The sequence below is a fragment of the Hypanus sabinus genome, chromosome 16 (genome assembly GCF_030144855.1).
Source record: "Hypanus sabinus isolate sHypSab1 chromosome 16, sHypSab1.hap1, whole genome shotgun sequence".
In the NCBI taxonomy this organism is placed as follows: Eukaryota; Metazoa; Chordata; class Chondrichthyes; order Myliobatiformes; family Dasyatidae; genus Hypanus; species Hypanus sabinus.
The window spans coordinates 13,970,984-13,989,195 of NC_082721.1; the positions used below are offsets into that span (position 1 = coordinate 13,970,984).

At 37.6% G+C, this 18,212-nt stretch overlaps 1 protein-coding gene across 2 annotated transcripts; it reads left to right on the forward strand.

The window, feature by feature from the left end:
• The first annotated feature begins 138 nt into the window (after positions 1 to 138).
• Positions 139 to 15,111, forward strand: LOC132406018 (cold-inducible RNA-binding protein B-like). 2 transcript variants are annotated; one of them, XM_059991147.1, is made up of 8 exons: positions 139 to 327; positions 5,267 to 5,371; positions 6,783 to 6,886; positions 7,264 to 7,396; positions 7,876 to 7,921; positions 7,996 to 8,069; positions 13,944 to 14,015; positions 14,655 to 15,111. In XM_059991147.1, the coding sequence occupies exons 1-7, from the start codon at positions 168 to 170 to the stop codon at positions 13,946 to 13,948; spliced, it is 627 nt and encodes a 208-aa protein (XP_059847130.1). In that variant the 5' UTR covers positions 139 to 167; the 3' UTR covers positions 13,949 to 14,015; positions 14,655 to 15,111. The 2 variants fall into 2 exon arrangements, with proteins under 2 accessions (XP_059847130.1, XP_059847129.1); XM_059991146.1 differs by lacking the exons at positions 13,944 to 14,015; positions 14,655 to 15,111 and adding an exon at positions 9,968 to 10,605.
• The last annotated feature ends 3,101 nt before the right edge of the window (positions 15,112 to 18,212 follow it).

Below are 18,212 nucleotides of genomic sequence, written 5' to 3' on the forward strand. Positions count from 1 at the left end.
GCCCCATTGAGGCCACTTCGCGCCTGCGCACTGCGACATGTTATTCAGTTCCGAATGCGGCGGGAAAGTAGTTCTGGCACAGCGGGATAGCGACCGTTTAATTTAAAAGTGCAAATCCATCCGCTGCGCTTGCGTACTGTCAAGGTTGGTGCCTGCTTGCAGGAAAAATGGAGGGAATTACGTCGCCGCGTCTGCGCAGTGCTGACAAAACAGGACCGGAACAAGTATTTTTCCTCGTTTCGTTCTCATTCTGTTGTTTCGGAGCGGAAGAGGTGTCGTTGTCGAGCACTGAGCCGTTTGCTAATCTAAAAAGCATATATAATCACGGTGAGTCCAAGGATTTAGGTTACTGGCGGTTTGGAATTAATTCAGACGGTGATTTAAACCGAATTTTCTGGTGTTTAATGGTTAAGGTTTGTTTATCCAGAGCGTTAAGAGTTTAGTGACGTCAAATTAGACCTGAAAATCCAAACGTTCTTGCCGCAGAGGTTACCGTGAGCAACGTCTAGGATTTAGACCGATTTTTAAATCGGGGTTGTTTAGTGTGGGAGAACGAGGCGCGTCATCTGAAGGTCGATTCCTTGTCTCAGGGCCTAGCCGTTTCCCAATCTGGTTTATTATTAGTGGCTTACGGCGTGAAATTTGTTTTGTGCTGGCAGAACACGATATAATCCAACAATTACAAAGGAAAAGGTAAATGATGGCCGTTGCTGGTGGGTTGAGGGATCCGTGCGCGCTTCTTAAAATGGCGCCGAGGCGGTAAGATGGCGGCGGTGCCGAAGCGGCTCCTACTTCCTCCCCCGGGCCTCAAGCGTGTCAAAGCATGGTTGTGTTTAGTCCCCTCTGCGCCTCTTCTCTTCTCTCTCCCCCCCCCCCCCCAAAGAAATGTACCTAATATCTGGAAAAGGGTACAGCCAAGATGCATAAGGATGATAGGCACAAAACAGTGCCGAGGTGGCGCAGTAGGACTCGGCAGCGTTTGTGTGTGGAGGGTGTGGAAGAAGAGAGGGGAGGTGCTGGAGGATCTTTAGTGTCAGCGTCTGTTTTCAAGTTTTCCGCTCCGTCATCTTATTTCTGAACGGACATTAAACCTATGAGCATTGACACTCTCTTTTCTTGCCCTGCTTATTTAAATTAACTCTTTTCACTTGTGTTTTTGGAAATTATTAGCAGTTTCAAGAGAAAGTTACGCGGTTTGCACAGCATCGTGGGCCGAAGATTTCTGTTTTATTTCTTTGTGGTGCTGCAAAGACAACATTTCACGACGTAGCTGATGATAATTAAATTGATTCTGAACTGTCGATAAATCTTTTCTCCCCTGCTCTCGCAGGTGCTGAGATCCTGCAGGAGATAGTTACTCCAATTCCAGCAAGTCTAGAGGGCATGAGTTGTAGGAGAGGCTGCAGCACATTATCCTGGAGTGAAGGAGGCTCAAGAGTGTCTTTATAGGGGTTTATAAAATTATGTGTGGTCACAGTATTTTTCCCAGGGTGGGGGAGTATAGAACTAGAGGGCTCATGGTGAGAACAGCTAGTTTTAAACATGACCTGAAGGGCTACTTTTTATATCAGAACAAGCTGCAAGAGGAGGTGATAGAGGTGGGTACAAAATATTTAAAATATGTTTTAAAATTCAAGTAAGTGGAATTGTTTCGTCCAGGTGCTTAGCATTTTATTTTGGAAGTATTACCTGGTACGTTGAACAAATATTCTCTAAATTTGCTTGGATTTAGATTGATTGGATGGAGACCCTTGAAATGACAAAAATAATGTGTTGTGTTCCTTGTGCATGTGCTTCAATTTATTCTTAATGCATGTTGGAAGGAGTTTGTATGGTTGTTCTCCCACTGACCACGTGGTTTTGGTTTCCAGTTTCCTCCCACAGTCCAAAGATGTACTGATGGATTGGTTAATTAATCATTGTAAATTGTCCTGTATTTAGGCTACAGTTAAATTGGGGATTGCTGGGCAGTGTCTCTAATAATGGTATAGGCATCAGTTAGTCTCGTGAGACCACGGATTTGTGCCTTGGAAGGTGTTCAGGCCGCAGGCCTAGCCAGGATTGTATGGGGGACCGGCAGTTGCCCAAGTTGCAAACCTTCCCTTCTCCGTGCCACCAATATGGAAGGGCACTAGGACCCAAGCAGCTTGACAGAGCAATGTGTTAAGTGCCTTGCTCGAGGACACAATATGCTGCCTCAGCTGAGGCTCGAACCAGTGACCTTCAGATCACTAGACCGATGCCTTATCTACTAGGCCACGCACCAACACTAAATAATATAATAAAAAAAGTTTGCGCTTTCTGGGGTTTTTTTTTTGTGTCACTACAGTATGTTGAAAAGTAAATAATTTTATGGCTTGAAAGTGTTGTGGGATGTCCAGGGAAGGTGAAAAGCATTGTGAATAGCTTTCTGATAGTACAATATTACAACTTGTGGCCTAGCGAATTTCCAAATCTCCCGTGTATTAGCTGTTGGTACAGGTCAGTGAGACTGGGCAGAACAATAGATTGACGTGGATTAGTTGGGCCTCCAACAGGCCTGTTTCTGTGCTGTAATGTTCTATAATTCTTTGTGTCTGGGTGCTGGCCTTGATCACCTCTTACAGGTCTTAAGGATAGCCCTTGTCTTGTGTTGAACACAATTAGATCTGAAAAATATCTAAATTTATCATATTAAAGGCTTAAAAATAATTAGATAACTGCTGTGTCACAGATTGTTGGGTAGAAAAGGACTCGTAGGGAAATGGGGAGCTGATTAAGTAGACCAAGCAAAATACTTAGATGGTACCATTGAAACTGTATTATGACGATAATACATTCCTTGACATTTTTCAGTCAGTTAATGGACGACCAATTTGTGCAAATCAGGTGAGAAAAGTCCAGTAACCAAGTTTTCAAATGAATGAGATCCAGCCACATACCAGTTGTGGTATAAAGATGAGTGGTTGGGAAGCTCAGCAAAAACATGCTGAATCCAGCATCTGTTATGTTTGTTGCAACTGCATAACCAGCTGTGGAAATCTTACACTAAATGATTCCTAACAGAGCTGCCAGCCATGAGACCATTTACAATAATATGGTAAATGACCTTCATATTAAACTAATGCTTGAAATTCAGGTTATCAGTAACTCTTAGTTCCTTGCACTTAAATTTGTTTAAATGTCACTTAAAATAGCCATCACTAAGGAGGTAGTGCTAAGCAAACTTGTGGGCATGAAGATGGGCCCCTTGGTCCTGATGGAATGTCCCCCAGGGTACTGTAAGAAATGGCTAGTGGTTATAGTTGAGGCTTTGGTGATAATTTACCAAAATTCTCTGGAATCTGCGGTCCTGGTCGATTAGAAGAAAGCTAATGACATGCCACTGTTTGAAAAGGAATGTAGGTAAAAGGCAGGTAACTGTAGGCCAGTTTGACATCTGTAGTTGGGAAAATACATGAAGCTATCATTAAAGAAGAAATGGGCATCTGGAAAGAAATGGATCCACCCGGCATTGCAGTGTGCATTCAGCAAAGGCAGGTCCTGTTTGTCAATCTTTCTGGAGTTCTTCGTGGATATGAGTGCAGTGGATAGGATGTTATTTACTTTGATTTCCAGAAGCTGTTTGTTAAGACTTAGCCAAGATAAGGATGCATAGAGTTATGCACTAGCATGGATAGAGAATTGGTTAACCAATAGAAAGCAGAGTTGGTGATGCATGGGTGTTTCTGGTTGGCACTCAGTGGTGAGTGGTGTGCTGCAGGGGTTGGTGCTGGGCCTGCAACTGTTCACGCTATACATTAATGATCTTGGAGAGGGGACTGAGTGTAGAGGGAACCCTAAGTTCACTGATGACCCTAAATTGAGTGGAAAACCAAATTGTGCAGAGGATATGGAGAGTCTGTAGAGAGAGTGAGAGGTTGTGAGTGGTCAAAGTTCTGGCAGATGGAGTACAATGTTGATGAATGCACGGTCATCCACTTTGGAAGGTAAAATGGAAGAACAGATTATTTAAATGGTAAAAGATTGCAGCATGCTGCTGTGCAGAGGGTCTTGGAAGTGCTTGTGCATGAATCGCAAAAGGTTGGTTTGCAGGTGCAGCAGGCTATCACGAAGGCAAATGGAATGTTGGTCCTCATTGCTAGAGGGATTGAATTTAAGAGCAGGGAGGTTATGGTGCAACTATATGGGGTATTGGTGAGGCTGCATCTGGAATATTGCAGTTCTTATCACCTTGAAGAATATACTGGAGATGCAGGCGGTGCAGAGGGGGTTCACAAGGTTGTTTCCAGAGATGAAGGGGTTAGACAATAAGAGATTGAGTTGCCTGGAACAATGAGATGATATAGAAACATAAAATTATGAAAGGGATAGAGCAGGAAAGTTGTTTCCACTGGTAGGTGAGACTAGAATTAGGGGACATAGAAATGAGGAGCTGCTTTTCCCAAAGAGTGGTAAATCTAGAATTCTCTGCCGAATGAAGCAGTGGAGGCTGGCGCAATACGTATTTAAGACGATGTTGGGTATATTTTTGTATGGGGGAAATTAAGGGTTCCGGGAAAGGGCAGGTTGGTGGAGAGTCTGATCAGGACAATCATGATTTTATTGAATGGTGGAGCAGATTTGATGGGCCAGATGGCCCATTCCTGGTCTTTTTTTGCATTCTAAAAGTAACATGCATTCGGATGATTGCAAAGGCTGAACAGCTTGGATTAATTTAATGGTTATGCAAAGTTAATGTTATCCAAGCCATTTTGAATGTGTTTAAAACATCCATATCTATAATGTATATTCATGTAAATTACTACTTAGTTAATCCTTTCCAAAAGAATTTCTGAATCTTTTAAAAGCTGCACATTATTAATATATACTTAGGAAATGATGACCTTCATCAAGCATTCAGTTTTATTGACTATTTCTATCCAGTTAAGGGGTAAATTCTTGTATTCTAAAGGGCAATTGCTGTGGATAAACTCAAACTGGGATACTATTCCTGAACTTTTATTACATTTATTAACTGGTATGGATTAAGGTAGTTGCTTCAATATTTCAGTGGCCACTTCAGAGGTGAAAATACATTTATCACTCCTTCATTAAGGATTTATCTGCAAGCATATTTGTGTTATGCCGTGTTTTTTAATCCTTTTGCACAAATTAAACTTGATGTTAAAGCAGCATCAATATTCTATAGTTGATGTGCTTTAGAATGAAGCTTAATATTAGTAGTGGCCAGTTTTAATCTGAGAATTTTAAACCTGTTTTAATCCAGAAATATTTTTCCTTTCAGAAACCATGTCTGATGAAGGAAAGCTTTTTGTTGGTGGGCTGAGCTTTGACACAGATGAACAATCACTGGAGCAGTTATTTTCCAAGTATGGTGAAGTTCGTGATGGTAAGGTCTTATGTTCATTTTGACCAACTTTAATGTGGCCATTCCCCTGCAAGTGTAGGGGAGTGGCTAGCTTCTGCTACGTTAATGTATAATTTTGTGTTACCTGCCAGGAAAATGAAATCTTTCTCAATTGGGTATTTGGAAATTCACCAAATTGAGATGACATGGTTAGCTGTTAGCTAGGTACCTATTGTACTCTACACTCGAAATGAGGTTCCAAACCAATGGGATCTTGTTTCTAAAGTCATTTTTGGTTTGAAATCCAATTCCATTTTCAGTTAACAGATCGTTAAATGTAAAACCGTCATTTGTGCGCAAGCTGTATAGTGAAGTACAGACTAGATCTCTTGCTCTGCATGTTTAAAATCCATAGTAAGTCTTGATACTTGATCTGTTAATTTCAGTAAGACCCACTGGGAGGGGGAAGGGAGTGCAGTAGGGTAAAGATGATCAGCTGTTCATGCTTTATTTGGGTGTTGAATAAGGATATTTATGGATGCAAGCTAGGAGATGCAAATACATAAAATGAGTTGAAGCACTTGTTGAGCAATATACAAGGGAGTGGATTAGATAATAGTAATGAGAGAATATTGGGTAATAAATCAATATTCCAGCCAAGGAGGTTGAAGCATCTGTTGATGAGTAAAAGATGGAGATGCTGAAGAGAGAAGAATAAGATGGCTTGGGATAAACCTCAAAGATTTAACAACTTAAATTTAAAGTGTAAGTAGGACAGATAAGTATATCAGTGATTGAGCAAATGATAGTGTAATGAATGGTGTTGATGTGGGCCAAGTAACATAATATTTATTGTCTTCCCCTGCTGTTACCCTGGTGCTGAATCATACTTGACGGCTTGAACTAGGGTGTGGTTGTACAAGTATCAATAGAAGTGAATGTTAATTTCCAAAGCATTCCTCTTCAGCAACCTCTGGCAGTGATGCTGGCACCTTGTGTTTTCAAGAGCCAATGATGTATGATTGCTATGAGGAGATTACATTCATTTTTTTTCGAGAGATTCTTGGTCCAATCTCGAAATATAACAGCAGTCTATATAATAACGTGATGTTCTGTATAGGAATATGTAAGGGATAATCTTCGGTGATATGGCTTTGAAGTGCAAGTTCATTAAAATGTTTCTGTGTAATGTATTAATGCAGCCTTTAACAAATGGCTGCATTAATAAGCAAAAATTATGATTCTACTGAGTTATTATTTTCTTTCAAATGGGAGATTGTGTCTGGTGGTGTATCATCAATACTCAATCCATAAACTGTAGTATGTACTTTCTAGTTATGGTTATCTCAAATCACTGACAATAAATATGCTAAGGTGCTTCAGAAATTAAATGCATTTATGAATTGAAAGGTAAATTCTAATATTGTTCTCTTTTCTCCTGGTATATATTCAGTCCTTGTGATCAAAGATAAAGACACACACAAATCTAGAGGGTTTGGTTTTATTACTTTTGAAAATCCTGATGATGCAAGGGACGCCATGGCCATGAATGGAAAGGTATATATTTCTAGCTGAAGTGGTAGATGCAAGGTACTTAAATTTTAAAATTTGATCTGAACATCATCAAATGATGTGAAAGGCAGTGGCATTGTAAAAAGGTGTGTAAATTGTTACATCAATCCATCTAGTTAGACATATTCCAGATTGCTTGACTGGATTGAAGTTCACCACGTGAAATAAGTATTCTACTTATCTACTCATTTAACCTGTTTCCCCACTGAAGTTATTTTCTGCCCAACATCTTGCATCTATTAACATAATGTAAACAAATACAGTTTTGCATTCTGCTGTCTGAAAACACTTTGTTCTTGTATCGTTGTATCAATGAAACTGCTGTATTATGAAGATAATATATTCCTTTTGACGTTTTCCAGTCAGTTGATGGTCGACAAATTCGCGTAGACCAAGCAGGAAAAGGCTCTGGAGGGAGAGGACGAAGTTACCAAGGTGGTCAGTCACGAAGTTATGGATTCCGTGGTGGGAGAAGTAACCGTGGATTTTACAGAGGTAATTTTTAATGTGGTGGAGACTGCTGGTATGTGGCATTAAGCCTGTAACTTGTGAGGCATGACTTCTAGCCTTGTCATTGTAGATTGAAATTGAATTTAGTAGATCTTGTAGCTTGGCTTTACACCATATAGAAATGATAATGCTGTAAGGTTATTGTAAAACCCCAACATATTTGCTTGACTACATACAACTTAGTTTGGTACCACACTGTCTCATTGTTGTTGGGTCTTCCAGTGCGAGTTAACAATAATATTGCTTTTATAAAATATGGATCCTTACATAGCAAGTAGTGAGCACTATGCTCTATGGAATACCACAGAGGTTTGTGGATTTGGTTATCAGAATGTTACTTTGTGAACGGGTCAATGTGTAACGCATGTTAATCTTATACTGGTTTTGTAAGTTGAGGAAATATTTAATCCATGATAAATTTATCACTCCAACAAAAATCAAACTATTTTGATATTTTCCAATAGATTCTGACAGAAGTGGACGAAGCAGTTACGGAAATGACTATTATAGGTAAATTCTTATATTATTGAACATTGAGCCTCATTTTAGTTTTGAATATGCTGAGTGTTTTCTTTTAATTCTAGGAGTCAAAGCTCAAACTTGTATGGCTATAACAGTTCAGCTGGAAGGTCTTATCGAGATGACTACGACAGTTATGGTATGTACATTTATTAACAGCTTGAAAGGGTTTAATTTTACTATCTGCCTCACATTTGAATGCTTGATTGAATATTTTTAGTCTCCTGGGCAGCTAGACTCTTGAGATTCCAGTAGAATTAGAATTTAACAATTCAAGATTAGAAAAATATAATGGCATATGCTTGAACATAATTATTCTTCCACAGCTGTTATGTTTTTGAAAAACCAAGCACTTTGTTAGCATGCATGTACCAACATGTTCATTCTGTGTACAAATGAGGTTCCACTTTGTGGGGGGGGGGGGGATGCAAGTTACATCTTCCTGGGGTAAATGACAATGCAAGTCATTTTAAGGTCCTTTAGTCTTTTCTCATACTTTGGCGTAGAGTTTTAAATGCAGCGAATTTATTGTAACATCTGTATCTGAACTTAATCCTTCTGATCTGTATATTTGAGTAACAACATTTACTGGAAGGAGTTAACATGCAAGCATCCATGCAATAACATGCTATTTATTGTAGGTATTGTCAGTTACTGGATTTTCAGCAGCTATACTGATCAGGTTTCCAGTTATTTAGATTTGTGGTTCAGCTTCATCATGCAGTGGCACTGAAGTTTTCTTATCTATTCCTTCCTCTAAACTGAATTGGAAATTAGGAAAGAGTAAATGTATCACTTGAAGGGCTGAAATAATGTTATTAAACTTGGAGTCAGAGGTTCCCATGGATAGCTAGATCATTGAGTGTTTTTGAAATTTGGGATTGCTACACGGATAATGTAATGTGAAAATAAAATTGAGACTGGTGTTGTAAAAACAAAAAATCTCCCGATCTTAATACTCTTCTTTGGAAAGTCTTTAAGATGATTATACTTTGAAGTGCAAAATCCAGATTAAGTATATTCTACACTTTTGTTTGCAACTGTTCTGCTTCAAACTTCAATTTTAACAATTGAATAAAAGTACTTAGTTTTCATGCATGTTGGTGAAAAGTTATTGGTTATTCTCCAGCATTGATCTGGATTCTGCTTTACTGCGAATTTTTCTAAACCAATTTCCATCAGATAAGAAATATCCAGTCAACACAAAATTCACAAATGGAAATTATTTTGTCCTCAGACTGGAAAAAAGTGTCCATTAGGAATTTATTTTGTCTGGAGGGCAAGTAAGATCCAAAATCCTGTATTTGAAAAGCTCCTTCTGTCCCATTATTTTTGGCTATGTCAGCTGCTTGTAGCTGACAGGTCTTTGTTCAAAATGTTCTAGGTAATCAGCAGTATTCTTCTATTACATTGGCTAATGTACTGAAATTTTGTTGGCCTGAGAGCTCCAAGAGTTGAGCTTCAAAAATGAGCTTTTTGACAATTTCCACTTAATTATCTCGCAAGCCAACATACAATTTTCTACTTATTTTGGTGTTACAGTTGTGTTGTGAAATTCTCTTCCCAAGCTGTTTTTCTTCCAATAATAACAAAGTCTTCTGAAGGACATTGGCTTTGTAAAGGCTTTCTTTAAGCAATAATACTTAAGCATTTCTTTCTCTTCTGCTTACATACATAAACTTTATCATGACTGAAGGAAGTTGTTGTGGTTGTTGTCATTTGGTATCACCTTCTGAATGTGTTTCATCTGCTAGCTGCATTCTTGTCTCTTTCCCTTTCTGCCTTAAAGACTGAAAATTTTAACTGAAGCTCTTAAAGACTTCCGTTGGAATCTTATGCTGGCTACCCATTTATTTTAAATATACTTACTGGACCCTTTTCAGCTCTGCTTAATGTAGCCTGTAGTTGATGAAACTGATGTTAAAACTGATGTCTGTCCATTGCTGTTTTTACAATCTGATAGAATATGGAGAAGCTAAATTAAAGTAAAAGATGTATTATGAATTCTTTACATTGTCCCTGCTTCTCCTCCTCCAGCTACAAATGAATAATCAATCTCCTTGAATCAAGATCATCATCCTTTTGGCTCTTGAGTTTTGGAACTACAGAAAAAAGTTGTCTTCTGAATTATATGTTTAACATTTATCAAAATTATTAACAGTAATAACTTCTGACTTGAATGTGCATTTACTTTTAGGTCAATGACCCATTGAATCTATGGCAATTTTTTTCACTTTTAGGCCTATAGCTGTAAAGGCAGACTTAATCATCATTTTCCTGTTGGAATCTTGATCAGTTCTTGCCCGTCTAACCAGTTTTTCTTTCAATTTTTGATGTTTCCCCCTCTGCTGCCTATAATCAGTCTCAGCTGCAGAGAATTTGACTTTGTCTTTCATTGTCTAAATAAAATTATACACTTGACTTTCCTGATGGTAAATCAACATTCAGTCGTTCTGCCTGTCATTGAAAGTTACAGTAGAATGTTTGAATCTGCTGGATCTTACACTTGGATTGTTTAGAAACAAATTACAAAAAATCTGATGGGCTTGTTTTTGGAAAATTATATACTGATAAAGTTGGCCATTTGTTCATGCTGTATTTCATGCTCAAGGATGAAAGTTTTTTTTGTATAAACTTGGCTTTTTGGAAACCGATTAAAGAACCTTGCACCACGATCTTGTTGCTTTAATCAACCGTAAGTGTTACAGTGAATTGATTTCGCTGAAATTTGTGCAACCTGGATGAAAACTAGTGGCTATGCACAAAATCTGAGTATTTATACATAATACCTTTATTATAAATCTAAGTGTAGTGAACTTTATTTTTACTAAATGCATTGCAATTTAACAGGGATCTGTGTAGAGGTTTTTTTTAAAAAAAGAAAAAGATCCCTTTGTAATGAAAAATCTTTTCGGTAACCTGTAGACTAGAGTAGTGGTCACCAACCTTTCAAAGCCAAGATCCCCTTCCTTGGACTTGATGAAAGGCAAGATAGACCTCCTAAATCGTTTAGACACCCGCATGTGCACTAGGCAGAAGGGACCGGAAGTGGAGCCCCACAGACCCAGAAGAAGTCTCTTTGCAGGTGGCTCTCCATAGCAGGAGTGTTGCTATGTTACCATTATCAAAATTGGTATTTTTATAATGCTCCCATTATAACACCTTTAATTCTGTTTCATTATTAAATTTTATTTCAACACGAAAAATAAGTAAATGAAATTGACTGTTGGACTCTAAGTGTGATGACTGGGGCTGAATACTTACTGTTAGTTCCCTGAAATTTGGCTCATAACTACGGACAGTCTGAGGTGTCTGTCAGTAAGACAGCTCCTGTACGTAGATTTAATAATTTTCATTTGTTGTAGCACAGCACCCTTGTCAACCTCCTGACAGACTGAATATTTGAATGGACAGTTTCCTTTGTTAGACAATGTTGTATCTGCCACGTTTTTCGGGTGTTTTGTATTGGTAAACTGTTACCGAGACACTAGTATACGTTTCAGAGGTACACAAGCTAATGACGCCACTTTTTTTGTTTACCAGTTTTTTTACATTTGGGGAATGTAGGAATTTAAAAGGGGAGAAGTGTTGTAATGTGAGCATTATAAAGATGGGTTGATGCCAATTAGGATAATGGTGACATAGTGGTGCTCCGGCTGTGGAGAGCTGTTGGTGGGGAGAGGTTGTTTCCGGGCTTGTGGGGTTTTGCTTCTGGTCTTTTCTGCCCAGTGCGCATTTTTCTTTTTCAGGATCTACTGGAAAGTCTCAAAGTCGACTATGATAGACTGGTTGGCGACCACTACTGTAGAGATTCATATTTAACAGGATCAGAATTTCTACATTTGTAAGCAGCAAGAACATTTGAGACTGCCATTTTGGAAGTGGCTATGATTTGCTTGTTTATTTTAGTTATTTCTCTGGATCCCTTGTTCTTCCCTCCAGCCTAGTAAGTCTTGTGTTTATTTAGAATATACATAAATTATATGTTTCTATTACTTCTAGAAAGAGAACATAAGAAATTGGAGTGTGGAAGTAGGCCACCTGGCCTGTCAAACCTGCTCCACCATTCAATAAGCTCATAGCTTCCCTGGCCACAAACTTGGCTTCACATAATTGCCTTTTCCCCATAATGGTTAATTTTGCTGCTATGCAAAAATCTTATCTAGGCTGTATTCAATGAAGTGGCCTTTACTGCTTCTGTAGGCAGAGAATTCCACAGATTCACTGCTCTGGGTAAAGCAGTTTTTCCTCTGTTCTGAAATTTATTCCCCAGAATCTTGAGACTATGTCCCTTAGTTCTGGTTTCAATTATCAATGGAAACCACTTGCATAGTTTGTATTCCTTTCATAATTTTATTTTATGAAAGGGTACTTTAGTTTAAATTCAGCATCAAACAAGGGAGATCCACTTAACTTGCACCTAATTAATTAGAAAAGCAGTGTTTAATTTGTGAAATGTCCAATTTTGTAGTGAAAGAAATATTCATCCATTATTAAACAATTGTCTTTAAAATTAGATTAGCTTTGTACAGCTGTGCAAGGAATTTCTCAACACTATTCTGGGAGAGTATCCACCTTGCAATTTAGAGAGAAATTAGAACATTAGTTTGCATTGAAATACTGAAGGTTTTTAAATGGTCCGAGTTATACGGAACTTGAATTCTACCACAGCCTTCTCCCCTTACTCAATATCTTGTACACTTACCTGAGGTACTTGCTGCTTGTGTTGACCTTTAAACCTGTGCAATATTACATTAAGATATCAATCCACATTACCTGTCAAAGATTTTCATACTTTACAAAATCAAGATTTTTGCTGCCTCTGATGAAAGTAGTGGCATTGAAGAATGACGTATTCCTCCTGCAAAGAAACTTCAGCTGGTTATGACTAATGCAGCAATGGATATAATCATAGCCTCGAGGTAACTCCTTTTGCTCTTGTGCAATGTCCACATTTCCCATTTTGTTAACCCAATTTGTTTTGAATGTTATCGTGATAAGATTGGAATAAGTGGAAGTGGATTTGCTTCTTAGGTCCTTTTTAGGGTGCAACTCTTAACAGTTCAAAAAAATAATTCTCCCCCTATTGCATGCACATAGGCCAAGTTGACTTGTTCCCGTTGAACGAAGATCAATGCAGGACTTGTATGAAATTGATCTTTTCTACACATCGTAGTCTTGAGTAACTCAGCAACATGGGTGTTAAGGTCAACTATTCTGTTTAGTAATGAGGAGAAAAAATTTCATCAAATATCCCAATTCCTATGTGTAGCATGTTAGTGCCAATGTTGTACAACAGGTTTCCAGACTGGATTAAGACCCTCTGATTTCAATCTAAGACCCTGCATCCCAAAAGCAGTGGTGCCTGCTGTGTTATAGCATCTTCTCATTGTATACTGACTACTTCTACAAGTGCAGAACTTACTGGGCCTGCCAATGTTAACTTAGTAAAGTTGCACTTGGTGGAATATTTTCATGTACTCCAAAAAAAAAACCACATCTGTGATGAGTTGATCTGGAGATTTTTCAGTTCCAAGCTTAAATTCTCTCCTTGTCCACCTCCAATGTCACAACTAAGAGTGCATTTGTCTGGAATGTTTAATATAAGTTGCTTGCTCTCAAATGGACGAAAAGCTCCATGGCAGCTTCAGAAGAGCATTTTTAGATGGTCAGCATTATCTTAGCATTCATCATTGTAATCCTGTTTGAGCAAGCCTGCTGTGTGTGGCTATCTCCGACATGAGAATATCGCTCATTTAAAACAATGAGCTATAATGTGCTTTGTGACATCCCAAGTTTGAAATGCACTTTATAAATGCAATTTTTAAAAAACTGGAGGTAAATTTTATTTAACATATTAGAATGTACACATCCATCAGAACTTGTAAATCTTTGAAAGTGTTTTGAAAGATGGTCTTTAAAAATTTTAGGCTTTTTCTGCTTCTATAAAAGAGATAAATTAGTATAGTATTGGAAATTAAAGAGGTTTAACACTAACTTATTCTGTTTTTAGAATAAAAAATACTGAAGAAAGATGGCCATCGTGTTTTAATTTTGGAAGAGACTTAAGTCATATTAAATGAAAGTGAGTATCCCAGTTTATTATTTTCTCAGTCCCAATTAAAATCATTCATTTGATAATTACAAAACTGGGTTTAACTTGTATTTTAATGCCTTGTGCATCTTATTTCATGTTAAAATTGTGTATTAACCATCATTGTAATTTTAGTTTGGCTGCATTAAATCCATCAGCATAATTGTGGGAATGTTGGGCAGGAGAGGGATATTGCTTTCAAATAATTTCCCAAGATACCAAGTAGGATTATTCCTTGAATTTTTCTGTAGAGTTGCAGCACACTGACAAGTGCTGACTCTTCTCCATCAACTTGACTTCCATTCTTGTCGCTTACCTGTGTGGAGTATGTACATTCTCCCTGCAATCTCATGAACTTCTCCCAGATGTTTGTTTCCTCCCACATTCTAAGTAACTGCAGGCCGATAGATTAATAAGCCACTGTATATTCTTGCCCAAACCTCCATATGCTGTGTCAAGTTCTTGTCAATCTAGAAATTGACAACAATAAGAAAAAATTAAAATGGAAGCTGTGGCTCTAAAACATGAATATCTTTCCTGTTCTATGTGTCTGTTGGCTGTGTGTTAATTTTGCTTTAAATTAGTCTATTTGATTGAGCAATCTTTTAATGGTCTATTTATTTATTTCAGACTGGCCCATATGCTGGGAAGAAAGAAGAAAATTTGGAAAAAGTAATTAGTTGCAGTTAATGTCTGGGTAACGGAAGACTTCATAAGAGCTGTGTTCAGTATAGTTTTTGTTTTCCTCCAATTATAAACAACTTGAGATTATAAAACTATTGTATTCATTAAATTGAAGTCCTCTCTAGTTTGCAAGAAAAACAGAAAATTTGCTACATACCCTATGAACTAAGTTTGTGTACACTTTGGATATTACAATTTTTTTTCTCCTGTTATTTCAGTTCCGCTCCGGATAATGTTCATTGTATTTGACTATTACCTAATCTCATTTGAATTCTATATTGCTGATTGCTTCAAGAAAAGAAAAAAATGTACTGTAAATGATTTTTAAATTAAAATGTATTTCAATTGAGTTTTAGTTCTACCAAATGGTTTTATTTTTAACAATTAAAATGATTGAAACTTTTATGAATGAAATCTGAGTGACTAAATGTAAAAATGGCAGAATATTGTAGGAAACTAGTCCAAACCTCATTCTTTTGTTTATAACTTACTGAAATTAAGTTTTTCTTTGAAGATGTCCTTAGTTTTTGGTATTAAATTTGAAAGATTTCCAAGAAAAAAATATTTCTAGGTTCCTGTTTGGCCAGTTTAGCAATTGAGGTAGGTAACCATGAGTGTATCAAAATGCCTTGATGCATTCAATTAACACTATCTGTAGATATAAATATGCCAAATGCAGAAAACTACACTTTTTCTGAAAGGAGCATTACTTAAGCAGTCAATTTCAGAAGTGTGTTCCTTTTCATGTAGGGGAAGGTCACCTTGTGACAAATTTACTGATTTTAAGTTGTGCTCCCTTTGTGTGTTAGTGTAGCCCCATTGCATTTGTTTTCTAATGACTTGGGCCATTGGTCCGATTGCATCTTATTCCAATGTGTCCTATTTCCTTGCAGTATTACATTTTAAGTGTGTGTTAATTCTCATGATTCTCCTCACTCACCTACACTAGTAGCCAATTATTGCATCTTTGGAAAGTGCAAATAAATCAGAACTGTGGGGAAATACACTTTGTTCAGGAATACTTTGCAAATACCGCAGGCAGCATTCAAAGTTTATATTAAACCCGGGTTGCTGTAACTGTGTACTTTGTCATACAAGGTTAGAACTTAAATGTTTGGCATCCACAATCAGAATGGCCAATGTAGTTGGGATTAATATTGCCTTCTTTGGGTAATTAACTATTGTCAGCTTTGAGTATTGGAGTAGTTTGTCTTAATGTAAACTGGAACAGCAATTCAGTTTTTACGTTTGCATTGCATTCATATATAGTGTTGAAAATGTGACTTGTTGCAATTGTCACAGATTGTTGTAAAGGGGGCCTCAAAGTACATGGGTCACCGTTTCGTTGCAGATGTTTTTCCCTCATTTTTATTTGCTGCTGAGCAATGCCATTAAGGATGGGGTGTTCATGGTCATCCCACCAGTTGCCTAATTGTTCATTGTAGGTGAATGGGATTTAGAGGCATGGAAATAATTGGACCAGGATGCATTGATATATATTCCTAGTTTGAGTAGTCTTAAATTATTTTTCTATTTATAATGGAAGCATATTAAATTATAACAATGTTGCATGTCTGTGTTTCTGGTAATAGCAACTTAAGTCCTCAGGCTTTGAGATAGTTGTTTCATTATAAATGTGAACATGTGAACACACGCACGCACGCGCGTTAGGATTTGATTTTCTGGGGTTCTGAATCACATTTTATCTTTCAAAACTGTCACATCAGTTGGTTTTCCATTACAAATCCCATAACCTGAATATGTAAAATATACTCACAATTTGAGTATAGTTCTGAAAAGTTGGATTTTTCTTTCCATTGATGCTGACTGACCATGAAAGTTTCCTGCATGGTTTTATTTTTGATTACCAATACTAGGTTCAAAAATGCAAAGAATAGGTTAGTTACAATATCACAAAACTCCATTTACTCCACTGAATTGATTGGACAGTGGCTGGAAAACATTTATTTAAAGCAACTTCTGAAAGAAGCTGGCTAATACAAGGTGTGCATTCAGTGATTGTACGGCACTCAGTGAAAATCAATTTCATTCAATTTTTAAAAATTTAATTGAGCAGTACAATTTCTTTAATACCATTTTCGATTCAATGTCTGAATGGAGATGTGTTGGCTTTTTTTTTACATCCATTAGGTTTCATGGGGTTTCCCTATGTATAGTTTTTCAAACAGCCAATAACTGCTCTTACTATCCTTCCTTTCAGTTAGTCCTGACGAAGGGTCTCGGCCCAAAACGTCGACTGCTTATCAATGCTGCCTGGCCTGCTGTGTTCCACCAGCATTTTGTGTGTGTTTGAATTTCCAGCATCTGCAGATTTCCTTGTGTTTGATGCAGGAACTTGATTTCCACACCCCCTCCCAAGTGATACTGGGATGTTGCATCTTTGAGTACAATATGAGCACATCTTTGAATTTATCTTGGACATCCCTATATCCTTGATGTTGTGAGGCTGCAGATATTAGAAAATCAAAGGCCATAGGAAAAATGTTGGTGTAATGCAGTAGGCCAGGTAGTAGTAATGGAGCTTGACCTCATCTATATTGGGTCTTGACCTGAAGCATTGCAAATATTACTTACTTACAGATAGTTCCATTTGGCTCATATCCTGTATTTTGTATTCATGTACCCATCCAAATGTTTTTAAAATATTGTAATTGTACCTGCCTCTACCACTGTCTGGCAGCTTGTTCCAGAAGCCTGACTTGTTTCTTGATCTGATCCAGTACCCTTCTGGTCCCTTTGTTTTTGAGTTTAACCTAAAATTGTATTGATTCCTAAAGTGTTGAGATATTTAATACAGCACAAGTATAAATATATTGACAGTTCTTTAGAATATTAGTAAGTTGGGGGTTAATAAAACAGCAGAACAACAGGCCCTTTTGGCCAGTGTCTCTGCCAAACAGCATTTACATGTAATAATAACTGCCTGGCATCTACCACCCTTGCCCTATGTACTTAAAACTCTGTTCTCTCATATTGGAGCTCTCACCTTGAATTCTTTATTATTTGGGAGGTGGAAGAGAGGATGTTTCTCTCTACCCTGTCATTTATACCTGTGAGGTCTTCCCCTCAGCGTCTGCTATTTCAGAGAAAACCCAAGCTTTGAGAATCTCCAAATAGCTCATGCCCTCTAGTTGGGTTAGTCTGTTGTGCATCCAAAGGCTCAACATCCTTTACTGTATTGGTGATTAGAATTGCCTCCAATATTCCAGAGTGCCACCTAACCCACTTTATAGAGCTGCAACACCCCTTCCAGATTATTACGCATGATGCTTCAAACTAGAAAACTTTGATCCCAACTTTGTTACTAAGATTAGGCATGAAAGTGAAGCTGTGATTGACATTTATATCCATGGTTCTGTTAGTAGCATTTTCCCCGTCCTTTGCTTTTAATTAATACTCCTCAAAGCCCTGCATTCAAAGTAAATTTATTATCAAAGTATGCTCATGTCACTATATACTATGCTGAGATGTATTTTACATAGA

Coding starts and splice junctions, on each gene's coding strand:
- LOC132406018 (XM_059991146.1), top strand. CDS start 168: ATGGAGGGAATTACGTCGCCGCGTCTGCGCAGTGCTGACAAAACAGGA. Junction 6,887..7,263: donor CCATGGCCATGAATGGAAAG/GTATATATTTCT, acceptor GACGTTTTCCAG/TCAGTTGATGGTCGACAAAT. Junction 7,922..7,995: donor TACGGAAATGACTATTATAG/GTAAATTCTTAT, acceptor TTTTAATTCTAG/GAGTCAAAGCTCAAACTTGT.